Consider the following 15,100-nt stretch of genomic DNA (forward strand, 5'->3'; position numbering starts at 1 on the left):
TAAAACGATTATCGATGCATCTTTTTTGCTATATAGCATTTATATTTTCTCACTGTGTGAGCTCAAGTTTCGAGTTCAAGTTTCAAGTTTATTTGTCATTTGCACAACATGTCAGGATATTTATGCATTGAAATGCTTGTGGTGAGGTTCAGCTAATCACTCTACAGAAAGTAAATAAATAAAAATACAAGAAAAATCAACAGAAATATATTAATATACACAAAATAAACACAGAATATAGAGACAATGTACATTTTAAAGTGACTAAGTGACTCAGTGTTATTGTTATTTAAAGTGACTTGGTACTTTTAAAGCAAAGTATTTGTAATGATCCATAATGAATTTACTTCCAATATCTTTTCTAATAAATCAAATGGATGTGATGCGGCAGGTGAACTAGAAGGCTCTCATTCAGTGCTCTTGTTTGGAGCACGAGAAGCTGCTGCTGCTCATCTGTGATAAAATGCGCAGTTACGGTGAAATAAGATCCAGTGGTGATGGATGACCATGCAGCACGTTACAGCTATTCTACCCGTTTTCTTCAGTGATTTTATAAAGACGGGGGGAATCGCTGTGTCAGTAAAGTATCTTTGAGACGGACGTGTGCAACATAGCGCGAAAGCCCTGTTTCGCAACGACTGAGAGCCGGCGTGCAGACTGCAGGTCACATAGCAGCGATGCGTTAATCGCATTTATAAGCAGCGCAGTTGGTTTCCTGGTATATTAAATCTGCAACGAGAGACTGTCAAACACTAAAAAGTGGCGAAGCTGAAGTCGCTTCTCTTTCGAATTCTCTTGTTCCACCTTAAATGGTGCCGTATTTACATTTGGCGCCTCAGTTAGAATTTAAGGTGGAACGGGTAAATTCGAACAAGAAGCTGGAGAATAAGAAGCGACTTCAGCCTCGTAAAACAGTTGTTAAGAGACATTTTACAAGAAACTGATCAACTTCTGAGGAAAAGTTTTCTGGCGGAGATGGGAGGAAAGCGGCTGTAGCTAAAGCTTAACGCTAAAGCAGAGCGAAGTAGAAATCTGCGTTTTCGTTTATATTGTTTAGTCTATACTAGGACATCAGCACATACTGAGACATACTGGGCATTAAATGTTGCGGCTCCCAAGGTGGTTTGATTTTTGTTGAAAGGACAAAATGTTAATATTTGTGTTGTGACTCCTGACCTAACCTGGCTTTAATGCAGAGGGAGCCGGTCGGATTTCTCACTCATCCACTAGTGTTTTTGTTACGTGCCGCCGCAGACTGTCCGGGCGCTGCACTTACCCGCTTCCAAGTTCCGCCTTTTGCGTTCCGTCAACATTACGTTATAAATTAAATATTTAGAGAATCGATTTTTGACATTTGTGAATTGATTCAGAATCGTTCACGTCCGCATCGCAATGCATCTAATCGATATTTTCCCACACCCCTAATTAGTCCCTAAAAGCATTTTTATATCGCAAATCATATTGCATTGTGTTATGTAGCAGTATAATCATGAAACTAGATTTTTTTTTTGTCCATATCATCCATCTCCACTACTATGTCTGACTTCAGTGTGATGACTGATCCTCTGCAGTCTGATGCAGTCATTGATAAGCTAAAAGTGATGTTGCTTTATTTGGCTTAGGTTTCCACTCATAATGGTTAGGCCTGTCATAATTCACTGCTTTCAACAAAACCTTGTATCTCCAAAATGGTAACTTTACAGGAGAAGGAAAAAACATACTTTACTTTTAATGTAAGTGAATGGAACCAGAGTGTTTTTCCAGATAATTTTGGGCCATTTCGTTTGGTCCATTCATCATGAAATTTACAGATAATGTAAAGAGCAATTTCAAATTATGTCAAAAAACAAAAAATGTCAAAAATGGAGATGCAAGGTTTTGTTCCGACAACAGTGAATTATTACATAATTCCATATTTAAGTTGGGAGTTTCTGCATATTCATCAGCTGCTAAAAGTTCATGATCGTGACTAATAACCGATGGCTACAGCTTGGAGTCTCAGTGTGTTTTAGTAGCAACTTTCTGCTGCCAAAAGTGTCAAATTCAATGAACAGGACTTCAAAAAGAATACTTTTTGTTTGGAATTCAGGATAATAAGAATTTTAAGTAGATAAATTTACATGTGAGCACTTCATTTCTGGAAAGCGCCATATTGGAGTGTTTGAAGTGGTTGCAACACTTGAAACAGAGTTCAGAAGCCACAAAAGGAGCGAAAGCAAAGGGGAGGAAGAGAGAGTTTGGCAAAAGAGCTCAAGTTGAAGGGATTGATGTAGAGATGAATGGAGCCAAAATGGAATAGTGCCAGATTGATCAAACTTGCCTTTCATGGAGAAGTGAAAATGAAAAGCAAGGAAATTAAGATGGAGTTTGTGGATGCAAATTTACAATTTTTGAAGCCATTGTTGGATGTTGGGTCCATATTTATTTACTGTTTGTTTGTGCAGCAGTTAAACAATGTCACAGTTTTTGTTGTTGAGGCTTTGCATACAAAATGTCAGCTTAAATTTGATGCATTTGCATCTACATTGGGTGGAACATATAGGAATCGCTGTCATTTGTAGCTGAGCTCCTAGTAGTCTGAGGTAGTTGAACTAAAACACTGCACTGTATATGAATGTACCTCTGCACACGGCTCTTAAGGCTGTATGAGGCTGCTGCTGTTTTACTATGAATTCCCTGAAGAATGTGTCAAGATTCACATCCAACAATGAGGGCGCATTTTGGAATTATGTTGCCATGGAGACAATTACATAAGCCTCTTTCAGGGGGGAAGGAGAGCAGCCTGCTTTGGTGGGGCCAGAACCCTCCATTCCAATCCCGCTGCCCTCTCCACCTTAGCCCCTCTCCAGTCCATTTTGAATTAGCCTGTGATGTTGTAAAATTGAAGCGTGTGAATCACTAAAAGCTCAGCCGCCGCTCTCTCTCTCACACCCCCTCCCTCTGGAAAACAGGCTGTCTTTCTCATGTGCTGAGAATGCCCCTTTATCATCTCTGCCGAAAAAGAGCATGCATGATGGGGGGCTACACATTACCTGTCTAGCCCCCTTTTAATTCCCATTTGAATGATCTACAGAGGTCCAGTTTTTCCTATTGCAAATAATGGCCTGTACTGGGGAATGAATTAGGGCCCAAACGATATGAATATTTCATGATTTATATTAAGTTTAAAGTGCTGAATGGCTGATATAATTTAATGTGGTCAAAAATGATACTACAGTAATTTCAGTTAAGCTCTTTCTGCAGGCCCTCTAGGGGCCTTTGTGCTGGCAGAGCCTCTATCAGAGTCACTAGGAAACGTTGTGCTGTGTTGAGCTGCTAGTGAGCAATGAGGGGTGGGAGGGGAGGGCAGAGGACCCCCCTTGGCAAGATAAAGTAGGAAGCACAACTGCAGCTTTCTTCATATTAAAAAAGTGTGTAACTGCCACAATAAAAAAGTTTAAACACTTGATAAAGCACTTTGATAAATGAGCCGCACCAATGAAAAATTTATTAACCATCCCCCCCCTTTTTTGGATTATCAGCTGCTTTGTTTTCTGTTATTTTTGTACAACCTTGTACATTAAAAAGCCAAACTATGCTTTAGTTACGCTTTAGTGACCCTTTTATTTTAAATACAGGACATCAAACAATGCCAGACCATGTTTATATGTCACATTTGTCATGTTTTTTGTTTCAAAGGTTCAGTTGTTGGCTTGCTTGCTCAACTAAAAAGGATGAAAATCTATCCAGTTTGCTTCTAGTTTTGCAAATCATATGTTTCCATCGAGACAGCTGGGATAGGCTCCAGCACCCCACCGCGACCCAGAAGGATAAGCGGTTTAGATGATGGATGTATGTATGTATGTATGTATGTTTCCATCGACATTCTTGAAGAAAAAAAATGTTGCGTAGTTCAACTGAGGAAGGTTTAAAACAGGCGGAAAATATGTTTTATGGCTTCTGTGAAAAGGAGTTAAACAGTGCTTTACTGACTGATATGATTGTCAGTTGTGAAATATGACTTTTACCAAGCTTATTTGAATTATTTATTCGATGTCAATGAATAAATCCGAACACGTGGATAACTGATATCTTGCACACCAAACAGAATTTTTTATTCTGTCACTTTATTTGCCTTGTGTTTGATTTTTTGCAAACTTTTACAGGTGGCGTGAACTCACTCCACTCACTCCACCAATCATTGTGATCTCTGGTGTTGCTGGTGTTGCTATTTTGGTGACTGGAAGACATTCTATCTGTTTGTGGTGTGAACAACATGGCGAAATAAAAAAATGAAGTCATGCTGCGTCCAGTGTGGATGCAAAAGAATCATGTCCAAATATTTCTTTAGAAAGTTTTTTAAACAGCATTTAAACTCAAATAAACAGAAGGAACTCAATAATACATACAATAATACAGGAGGAAGTTTTACAATAATACAAATAGCACAGTTTTTCTGTTACTTAGCCCTTCTCTTTCTTTTTTTTTGTTTGTTGTAACATTTTCCATGTACTAAAGATTAGGTTTCGGACCATTTTACATGTTTTTGTTATTGTAATCATAATGGTGTTGCTGTGTTAGATGTAAGGACGTGACCCCTGACAGTTTGGCAGTCTCTTATAGACTGGTATGTGATGCCAGTAAAGGACAAATTTTGCATGATTGAATGGTTAAGATGTAAACTAAGGCATTCAGATTGGTCTGATGTTCTACAGAAATGTACTGAGTAAGAATTGTTCACAGTGGTGATGATAGGAACCAGACATCCAGAAATGTTGAATGTCTCTAAAAGCTCCTTCATGGATATTTATTACAGGAAATAATGCTGCCTAATGCCTGAGACATTGTTTTTATAAGAGTCTTGAGAAGGTTTTGTCCTAGAACGTTCATTTTTAAATCCAAAGAGGGTACATACAGGGCACTGTGGGGCAAAATCTGCTGTGTCTGATCCACTCGTACCAGCACAACACACACTAACACACCACCACCACGTCAGTGTTACTGCAGTGCTGAGAATGATCCACCACACAAATAGTACCTGCTCTGTGAGGGTCCATGGGGGTCCTGACCACTGAAGAACAGGGTAAAAGGGGACTAACAAAGTATGCAGAGAAACCGATGGACTACAGTCTGTAACTGTAGAACTACAAAGTGCACCTATATAGTAAGTGGAGCTGATAAAATGGACAATGACCGCAGAAACAAGGAGGTGGTCATAATGTTACGCCTGATCTGTGTATTGTTTATTAGCCATCAGTTCGCCATTAACAATACACTTGCAAAACCTAATTTTTGGCCAGTACATTTACATCATTTAGCAGACGCTCTTATCCAGAGCGACTTACAAAAAGTGCTTTGTCTATCCAGAGAAAGAATCTTCGCTAGCTACCGATAGGTTAGAGAGAAAGTCAGTCCTAAGCTCAGATACTGGTAGAATCAGAAGGTCATTGACACCTAGTGAAAAAGGGACAGAGTTAAACACAGAACAGTGCAATACGATAAAATACATAAGTGCCAGTATTATCAGTCAACCAATATATCAGTCGAGCTCTTGAGAGTGTATGGTAAAAGCATGGTGTGTGTGTGTGTGTCTCTCAGCCTTATGATGGGGTGATGGGGGATCCTCTCTTGCTGATTTGCTGTCAAGGTGGCAGGTTGATGTCTATTGATCTGCCTCATTCATTATGGACTAGAGGCCGTGCACTGAATGAGAATTACACCCGCAGCCATTCATCCCAAAGGAGGAGGCATTAAACTCACTCACTGCCTTCAGTGTCTTTCTTCATTACCCACAAACACAAACTCTCTCGCTTTCCTTTCCCAAGCCAGGTTTGCAATCTCCTTGGACTCAGATATCATACATAAAGTCTATTGATTACATTGATCAAAGAATGCACCAACCATGTGCATCTAAATATTTGATAAGTGAGCCATCTCTCATCTAGTGAAGATGTTTTCCTTTTATTGTTCTCCCTTTGGCTTGATTGAAACTTGGCTCTTAGGTCGATATGGCACTTTTGAGAATGGGAGCTCAGAGAGGGATCCTGTTGGACAGATTGATTGCTATGTTACACTCTTAAAAATAAATGCCCCTGAATGGTTCCTAGCTTAGATGTACAGCTCTGGGGGGAAAAACAACCTTTAATTGATATAGAATTCTTACATTGTCGTTCTTTAAACTGTAAAAGGTTCTGGCGTTTGTCAAAATGGAAAACCATTAACTCAAATGTTCTATGAGAAACTGAAAATGGTTCTTCTGTGCCGGGATACTTTTTATCACCGTTATTTTTCAGAGTGTAGGTTCTCATATTTATTTACATTGACTTTCTGCTGCACGGTTTGGTGACCGTGGCATCCACAGCCTAGCATTCTTGGTTTGCTCGATTAGGGGAATGAAAGGTCCAAGCTCAACAAGGTGCTCTAGAAATAGTTGAAAGACAAAGTACTTAAATCCTCTCTTGGAAAATGTGGAACAACCCCTGTGACAGCCCTTCTTTTCAGACCCTCCATGATTGCTACACTCAGAAACGCTGCCCAAGTATGAAGGAATTCCTTTGCGCTCAGCTCAGGGTCAAACCGATTCTCCAGGACCCTTTTTTTTATGCCGCTGTTTTCTTTTCTTTCCTTGTTCTATAGTTAACTGCTAACGGGCACATATAGAGCTGGCCTTGTTGCCGAGGCGCCGGCTTTGGCACGTCAGGCTGGTGGGGTTCCACGAGAGGCCAAGCTTTCTAAGGCCTGTCAGATTTGGCAGCGAGAAGCGGAGGAGCTGGAAACCGCAACACACACACATACACTCACACTTGTTTTTATGCAAAGTCAGGACATGTGGTCATTCATACAGTACTGTGCAGAGCCCACTGTTCTTTTAATTAAATAATTTCCATTCAAAACACCATTAAGTACAAGTTATTCATTTTTTCAGGAGATATTTCTGAGGAGATAGTTTCTAAAAAACTGGTGAATGAAAACATATTAAAAGAGAGAAAATGAGACTCCTAGCAATTGTGCAAGGCCTAGGAGACCACCAGAACTATTACCATCAGATAAACAGCACTTAAAGCTTTCATCTTTTAGAGAGAGGAGAAAATCAAGCTGCTTCAGATCTGAAAACATCCACAGGTGTTTCTGCCCATCCTTCCACTGTGAGAAGACGACTCAGCGCTATGGGTCTGAAAGGATGTGTAGCTGTTCAAGAAGAACCTCACTGAGAAAAGGAGACGGACACATCAAACAAAGAAGCTGAACGATGGACTGACCACCCCACAGTCCAGACTTCAACATCACTGAATGTGTTTGATTACTTCAGAAAATGATCAACCAACTTCTAAGACTTCTAAGATTTCTTTGAAAAACTGGAAAGTTTTCAAAAACATTGAAGCTGTAGCTGTTGAGGCTTCTGTTTTATATGCAGTTAAACTGTTTTTTTCCAAATGCGGAAAAAATAATGTTTCTTTTTTGAAACAGTAATTTGTGACACAAACTAAACAGTCTACAACTTTTTGGCTGCAAACATAAATTTGATAAAGGTGACAACAGCAAATCCACTTTAATGAAGTAGAAGGGTGGCTGCTTTTTTGATTTGGAAATAAGAAAGTTTTAGATATTAGGTCTGTTAATGCTGTGAGTCCAGAGCTCAACATCACTGAATGTGTTTGGGATTATTTGGATCATGAGAAACAGAAAATGCAAAACCAGCCAAGACTGAACTTTGAAGGTGTGAAAAAAAGTATCATTCCACATTTCTTTGAAAAACTGAAAGTCTCCCGAAAAGAACAGAGTCAGAGGGTGGACACGCTAAATACTACCAAGACTGGAATTATATTAGTTGTTCAGGCTTCTGCTTCTTGATGCTTAAAAAATAATAACTTGCACCTAATGACTGGAAATTAAATAAATGAATTGTGGTATTTGACTTTTACACAGTACTGTACATACATTTGCATTACAAATACACCAGTCAGGCATAACATTATGACCCTAGTAACACTGATGTGGTGGTGGTGTGTTAGTGTGTGTTGTGCTGGTACGAGTGGATCAGACACAGCAGTGCTGCTGGAGTTTTTAAACACTGTGTCCACTCACTGTCCACTCTATTAGACACTCCTACCTTGTCAGTCCACCTTGTAGATGTAAAGTCAGAGACGATAGCTCATCTGCTGCTGCACAGTTTGTGTTGGTCATCCTCTAGTCCTTCATCAGTGTTCACAGAACGCTGACCACAGGACGCCGTTGGCTGGATATTTTTGGTTGGTGGACTATTCTCAGTCCAGCAGTGACACTGAGGTGTTTAAAAACTCCAGCAGCACTGCTGTGTCTGATCCACTCAGACCAGCACAACACACACTAACACCACCACCACCACGTCAGTGTTACTGCAGTGCTGAGAATGATCCACCACCCAAATAGTACCTGTGAGGGTCCATGGGGGTCCTGACCACTGAAGAACAGGCTAAAAGGGGGCTAACAAAGTATGCAGAGAAACAGATGGACTACAGTCTGTAACTGTAGAACTACAAAGTGCACCTATATAGTAAGTGGAGCTGATAAAATGGACAATGTGAGTAGAAACAAGGATTTTAGTCCTGAAAATATATTAAAACCAGTGTACACACAGGTCCCAAGATTTGGTTCTAGCTCAGTGCTAGCAATTTGCTCAGCTTTCACCACACTGTTTGACATGGACTACAGGCACAGATGCCATAATAAACTCCACTAGCTAATATAGTGCTGTATGGTAACTAGATCATGAACCTGTGAGCTAGTGTTTTAATCCCCGCTTTCTTTATGTTACCGCTGGGAGAGCTGGGACTTAGCATAACTTCACATTGCAGCCTGGAGAGCTAGGTACTGGCTTGAAACTATTTAGGTCAGTGAGCGTGCACGTTCTCATATCGCGGATTTATGTTACAGTAAGCCTGTTAGCAGAAGGCTTTCGCTAAAGCGGCGGTATAGGCATGAGGGATAAAGATGTGTGTGTGAATGTGTTAAGTAGAGGAAAGAAGAATATTTGTGGCATGGGGGGAAACTCAGTTAGCATGGTTAGCACAAAGGAAAATACTACAATTTAAGCACTACGAGCTTGGTTACAAGCCAATTCATTGAAAGAGATGGGAGACTTAGCTGGCAAGTACAGCTGACAATTTCACTGCTTTGAATGGTTTTTATTACACAAATTACTGGAGAAAACTCAGGCTGGAAAAAATGCAGTGTGTTTTGCCATGGAGAGTGATGAACTGTGTAATTTCACACTACCAGACAATAAAACGGAGCCTTCAGTTCAGTAATTGTGGTCTCAATTGTGGTGGTCTGTGTTGCTTCAGACCAGATTTCAGCATTTAAAATAAGTTTTTAAATGCTGTCTTTAATCTTTCAGAAAGCCTGCATGCCAAGGCGGCGTAGAGCGTGCATGTTGGCTCTGTGTTGCTGTGAGTGCCTTTCATTTTGGGGTTTTTCTTGATGTATATGACAGTAAGTCTTCTTGTTGTAAGAGAACAAATGAACCAAGGCAGATAAGGACGAAAAATGCACAGTACAAAATCACTGACCATATATAAATTCCATAAGCCATTGCCCCCACTGTGTGATTTTAATGATATATGAAGATTAATATATGAAATGGGATAATATATATTAAAGCAGTGGTTTACTGCTAAGTGTATTAATCCCATGCAAATGGACATGATTAAGCTGTGGTGAACTGGTTGTAAAGCAGATCATTAGTTAATGAATTGGAGGCAGTGAAGGAAGATGGCCTGAACATTATGATGCAGTTATATTGGATGTATGACATTGATATTTCTCTTGTCTCAATAATCCATTGCAATGTCATACCAGTAATAACAGTGAGGCAGTAATAACACTTACAGCCTCACTGATGTTATTATTTAATTGAGGGGAGAAAAGGAAACAATGAAATCATGGTCAGTTTAATTTTAGGCCTTGCCAATTAGGGCATACTCTAATCAGGAGTATTAAAAGGTTTGTCATCATCAGTAATGATAAACTTTTTGTACATGTGGTAATTGGTGTGTTGACTTCGCTATCTCACAGAACTGATTGAGTGCATGTGAGGCCTGAGGCAGGTTGAAGCGTGTGGTGATAGTTCAGTGAAAAATGTAATTTTTGTAGGTGGGTCATTCTACAGAAACGTCCACTTTTCTATCTCTCCATAGGAGTCACTGGTGTTACTGATCCTCATTGGTGTCACACATAAGAAAGGTAACACCAGAGACATTTTTAATGAACAATGTATTTTACTAAATGGCTGCTACAGAGCATCAAACCACATGTTGACAATCATGGAACATCCACTGAAATATGTTATTTAATCTGTTTGTGTTCTATTTTTTCACAATAACCTAAGAATAAAGTCGGTCACACCAGTGACTTCAGCTAAAAGCTTCATATGAAATCATGAGCTAAATGAGAAAATCTCTGATAACTGAAAGACACAGTGGACTCACCATGTGCTTTTCTTCATAGATCTTCAGAAAATAGGTAAAAGGAAGTCAAGTGATGTCATCAGTGTGATGCAAAATAAGGATTTTTTGTTATCCGGTAACACCAGTGACACGACTCCTGGGGACAACTTTCATTATATATTTTATAATATTTATTTGGCATTTGTTTTCTTTGTCGTTTAATTTATGTATTCCATAGTCATGTATAGATTATTGTAGTGTTTTGTTCTTCAAAGTATGGCACTTACCCTTTACACATGACTGTGAGGACGAGCTCTTCCGTGGTGCTTGGAATTCTATATAATTGATTTAAAAACCAATATTGCTTTGAGGCTCAAGAAGGTGTAACTGTTAAAAGAACTTATTGTTTTATTTTAAAATATAAAATTGTAACCCTAACATTTTTTTTTAAGTGTAATATGTCTGTAAACGCTAGGGACACAAAAATGGACGTTTCTGTAGAATGACCCAGCTACAACTTGGCTATGAGGCCGTTCACAATTGTGCGTCCTCTTGAGAGTGGCCATTTTTTGCGTTTATTTCTTTCTTGCTTTCGTTTCTCTCTTTGTTTACCTTCTCTCGTGGCCGATGGCAATTCAGCATGCTCAAAGCGCTGATGAGGACCGACTTGAGCCAACAGTGCCATGCACGCCACGCTGACTGCAGGCAACAGTCGGCCACCGACACTCACTATTGACCTGACGCGGTCAATTGGCCGATAGTTGGCTTGGTGTGTCCCGGACCTAAATCTGGTTGAGATTGCTTAACAACTCGACATGGTTTCAAACACGTGTGTGATAATTTAGTCATGCAATGTGCACAGTGCTAATTGGTGGGCTGTTAGCTTTCATTACTTGTTAGCTACATTAGCCTCGTAGTGCCTGCGCAAACCTAAAGAAGTAAACTTGGATACCAAACACGTCCCGGCTCGTCGATCACATGTGGGGTAAGGGGAACGTTATGTAAATTAACTTTTTTCGCCACTTTGCAACTGTCACTTCAACTACTGCGCTAGCATGAGGACGGATGTGTCTAAGGGCGAGAAACATGTTGAGAAACTCGCCAGTGGGCCAAGGTGACCCGACTGAGCTGTGGAGTGCAGGGAGCAGTGCTGCGTCGCTGCTTTCCCTGTCCATTAGAGACGCCGGCAGAACAGTGCCTGGCCCTCGGAAAAGGGAGGCAACTAGGGTGGAGGCGGCATGCTGTGCTTGATGAGAAGTGACATGTTTGAGACGTGTTTGCAAAAATAAAGGGTTTGCTTTTAGTTTTGCGGGCAATATGGGAGTCTGGCGCGCCGTCCCGGAGGTGCCGCGCTCCAATGCACACGCACACACACACACACACACACACACACACACACACACACACACAGAAGCCAATCGGCGAGGACACACTTAACCCACGCCCTGCTCGCATAAACACGGGCACTCTATCGGCACGTGCCTACCCCCTCCCCGTCCCACAGCCAGGCCGTTAGCCATGCCTCGCTGCACAACTAGACGAGAACTGAGCGGAGAGCCTCCCTCACATTAGATCTGAGCAACGTTTGGGTCTCTGCAGTCCCTATTTAGGCCTGGCTAGCTTTCTTTTCTTTACAGTTCATTGCAGATCAGTCCAGTCCAAAGCACTCTGCATCATCAGGCTGTGTGTGTACTCTGTTGTGCCTTTTTTTTCCTCCTGCAGCTTAAGTTGTGTAAGTGCTCCACATTTCTGATGGACGACTCTTTGTTTTTCCGTTTTATTCACAGCCTGTCGTTCCGGCTTCTACAAGGCCTCTGCCATGGACGCCTATTGCGTGAAGTGCCCCCCACATAGTTACTCTCATCAGGACAAGGCCTCCGAGTGCGTGTGCGAAAGGGGCTTCTATAGAGCAGAGACTGACCCTCGCTCCATGGCCTGCACAAGTAAGCTAATTTATGTCAGCCTTTTTTGGTGTCCTGAATGTTGGTCACTCAAAGGGAAAAACAAAGGGAAATGTTTTAGCTGCTGAGAATGCTAGAGCTGTGCAGTCATTGTCCTCTACACAAGCTAAACTAGCAAAAAGAGAAATATTTTTTCTATATTCAGCTAGCATAGTTAGCCTAGCTGCACTACTGCAGACTTCTCAATCATGTCTCTGCCACGGTAAAGCGCTTGTGTTTACTAGTAGCAAAACAAAATAATATTCGATAGTAAGATGTTACACAGTGAGAAGGGTCTGTCCGTATTTTATGGCACCAATTTCTCAGTTTTTCAGGCACGTCTGCCCTGTACCTACACTCATTGGCCATTTTATCTGGTACCTCTACTAATCACTGACTAAAAAACCCAGTAGGTCGCTAGGCTAAACATGGAAATGTAACTACAGTAACATTGAATAAACCTTTGCATGGTGTCGGCTTTTACAGCGCCGACCTTTAACACTTACCCTGCAAGAATTGCGTGACAACTTCGACGTAGCATCGACCACTTTTGTTACACCAGGACCTTTTGGTGCCTTTGTTAGGATTAAATAAATTGTTTTTGAACAATCAAATTTACACAGGTACAGACAAAATTTGGCTTTGAGATGGCTGCTGCTACTGCATCGATCGATCACTTGTTAATCCCAGAGGGAAAGTTGAGGGAAAGAGCAAAACAAGAGCAAAAGTATTGCTGTGTGTTATTATACAGATGAATAAATAGAAGAAGTAAAGATATATAGTAGAATATACCAAAACAACCATAAAATATGATGTGCAGTACAAAAATAAGTAAGTAAAATCGCATAAATATTATGCAGGTGACAATGCAGCGGTGCATGTTATGTCCAGTGAATGAACTTTGTGACTAAACACTGTAAACAATAACATATTGCTGTTGTCGGAAGAAAACCGTTTTTCAGTTTTTGACTTAATTTGAAAATTCCTGTGGCCCTTCCATTGACTTATATTAAAAGTAAAGCATTTTTTCCTTTTCCTGTAAAGTTACTGTTTTGGAGATACAAGGTTTTCTTCCGACAACAGCAATATGTTAATAATTGTACAATATTCCTGGGCGTATAAACAAGTGGCAGTTCAATGTACGATGTGTATGGATGTGTAAACAAATTGGCAGTGCATAGGAATGAATAGAGATATAAAGTCCAGTTGGTGTTCAGTGAGGCTGTCCTGTCAGTGGCTCAGTATGCAGTAATGTCCCTGCACAGTGACAAGGTTTTGTCCATTTTTTTGGATTCCAGTATGTCACACAGTGTCAAACAATATAAGTAAGTCTGTATGAGTTACCTAAAGCAATAACTTGACCAAATATGCTAGTATAGATATGGAGCCACAAATGAGCATGATTTTATCTACATAATGCTGACTGTTAGCTATTCACATTGCTTTATTGTTAGCAACATTAGAATTATTTGACTGAACTCTTCCTTTAACATGGATTGAGGCAAGTATGTGATGATTAGAGACGCAAGGTGCACAGTGTTAACTGATGTACCCGAAGTTCCAATACAATCTACATTAGCCTTTAAATCTTGAGTGAATGTCAGGAAGCAAAATTCAGACACCGAACACATCCTGGCTGATTTATCTTGTGTTTATTTGTGTGTATGTGTATTAGGACCTCCATCAGCGCCAGGCAACCCCATCTCCACGGTGAACGAGACAGCCGTGACTTTGGAGTGGAGTCCACCGCGTGACAGTGGTGGAAGAGGTGATGTCACCTACAGTGTCCACTGTAAAAAATGTTCGGGCGAGGCGGCCCCAGGAGCCAGCGGGACAGGCGAGAGGTGCGTACCCTGCGGAAGCGGACCTCACTTTAACCCCCGACAGTTCGGCCTGGCCCATCCCAGAGTGTTGGTCACTGAGCTGCAGCCCCGGACCAATTACACCTTCAGCATTGAGGCCCTAAACGGCGTCTCTGACCTGAGCCCCAGCCCCCGACACCTGGTGTCCGTCAATGTTACCACCAGCCAGACAGGTGAGTCACACATTCTGCTCTACTCTTAAGACTATGATTATATGATTTATATTTTCAGGTTGACTTGGCACAAATCAGATTTTGTTCTAAATTTGTCTTTTTTCTGATTTATTTGACCATGATATGATCATTTAAGGTTGCAGGTCTTATTCTTGAGCTTATTAGTTTTTCAATTCAATCAAAAGCTATTGTTAAAGACTTTGGTGTACGTGGGTGCTAGCTTATTGAGTTCCATTTCAGTAATATCTCTAAGACTGCTTTTTACTACTTGAGAAACTGATCTAAAATTAGATACATACTTTTCCCTACAGAAACTTTTCTTTCATAGATACACTGTTAGAAATAAAGGTTCTGTTCAGGTACATTTTTCGTTCATCAAGGTACAAACAATGTAAATGTTCCCTCAAAGGTTCAACAGTGGTTTTAAGGTCTGATTGTGAACCTTAAATAAGTTTTCCAGGTGAAAAGTTCATATTTGTACCTTTTCATAACCGAATGTTTTAAAACAGAACAGTAAAATAAAAGCCTGGAGACGAGACGGGGTGTGTGGAGTCAGTACAGCTTAGAACATATCATTTCAGTGGATTATGGTTCAGTTATGTTCCCTGACTAAAGGTACTGAGATGTACCCTTGAAGGTCCCACCCCAGTGACAAGAGGGGCACTGTCCCAGTGACAGTTTACTACCTTTATTTCTGAGAGTGTACTAGATTACATGTTACT

General features: G+C 40.7%; 1 protein-coding gene across 1 annotated transcript in view; it reads left to right on the forward strand.

Moving 5' to 3' along the window:
- Positions 1–15,100, forward strand: part of ek1 (eph-like kinase 1) — a 134,835-nt gene that overhangs the window by 56,797 nt on the left and 62,938 nt on the right. Inside the window, exons 4-5 of the mRNA XM_036558388.1 lie at positions 12,191–12,346; positions 14,019–14,378. Of these exons, the coding sequence (XP_036414281.1) occupies positions 12,191–12,346; positions 14,019–14,378 (516 nt within the window). The remainder of the gene's footprint in view (positions 1–12,190; positions 12,347–14,018; positions 14,379–15,100) is intronic.

Source organism: Colossoma macropomum, unplaced genomic scaffold, assembly GCF_904425465.1.
Source record: "Colossoma macropomum unplaced genomic scaffold, Colossoma_macropomum, whole genome shotgun sequence".
Lineage (NCBI taxonomy): Eukaryota > Metazoa > Chordata > Actinopteri > Characiformes > Serrasalmidae > Colossoma > Colossoma macropomum.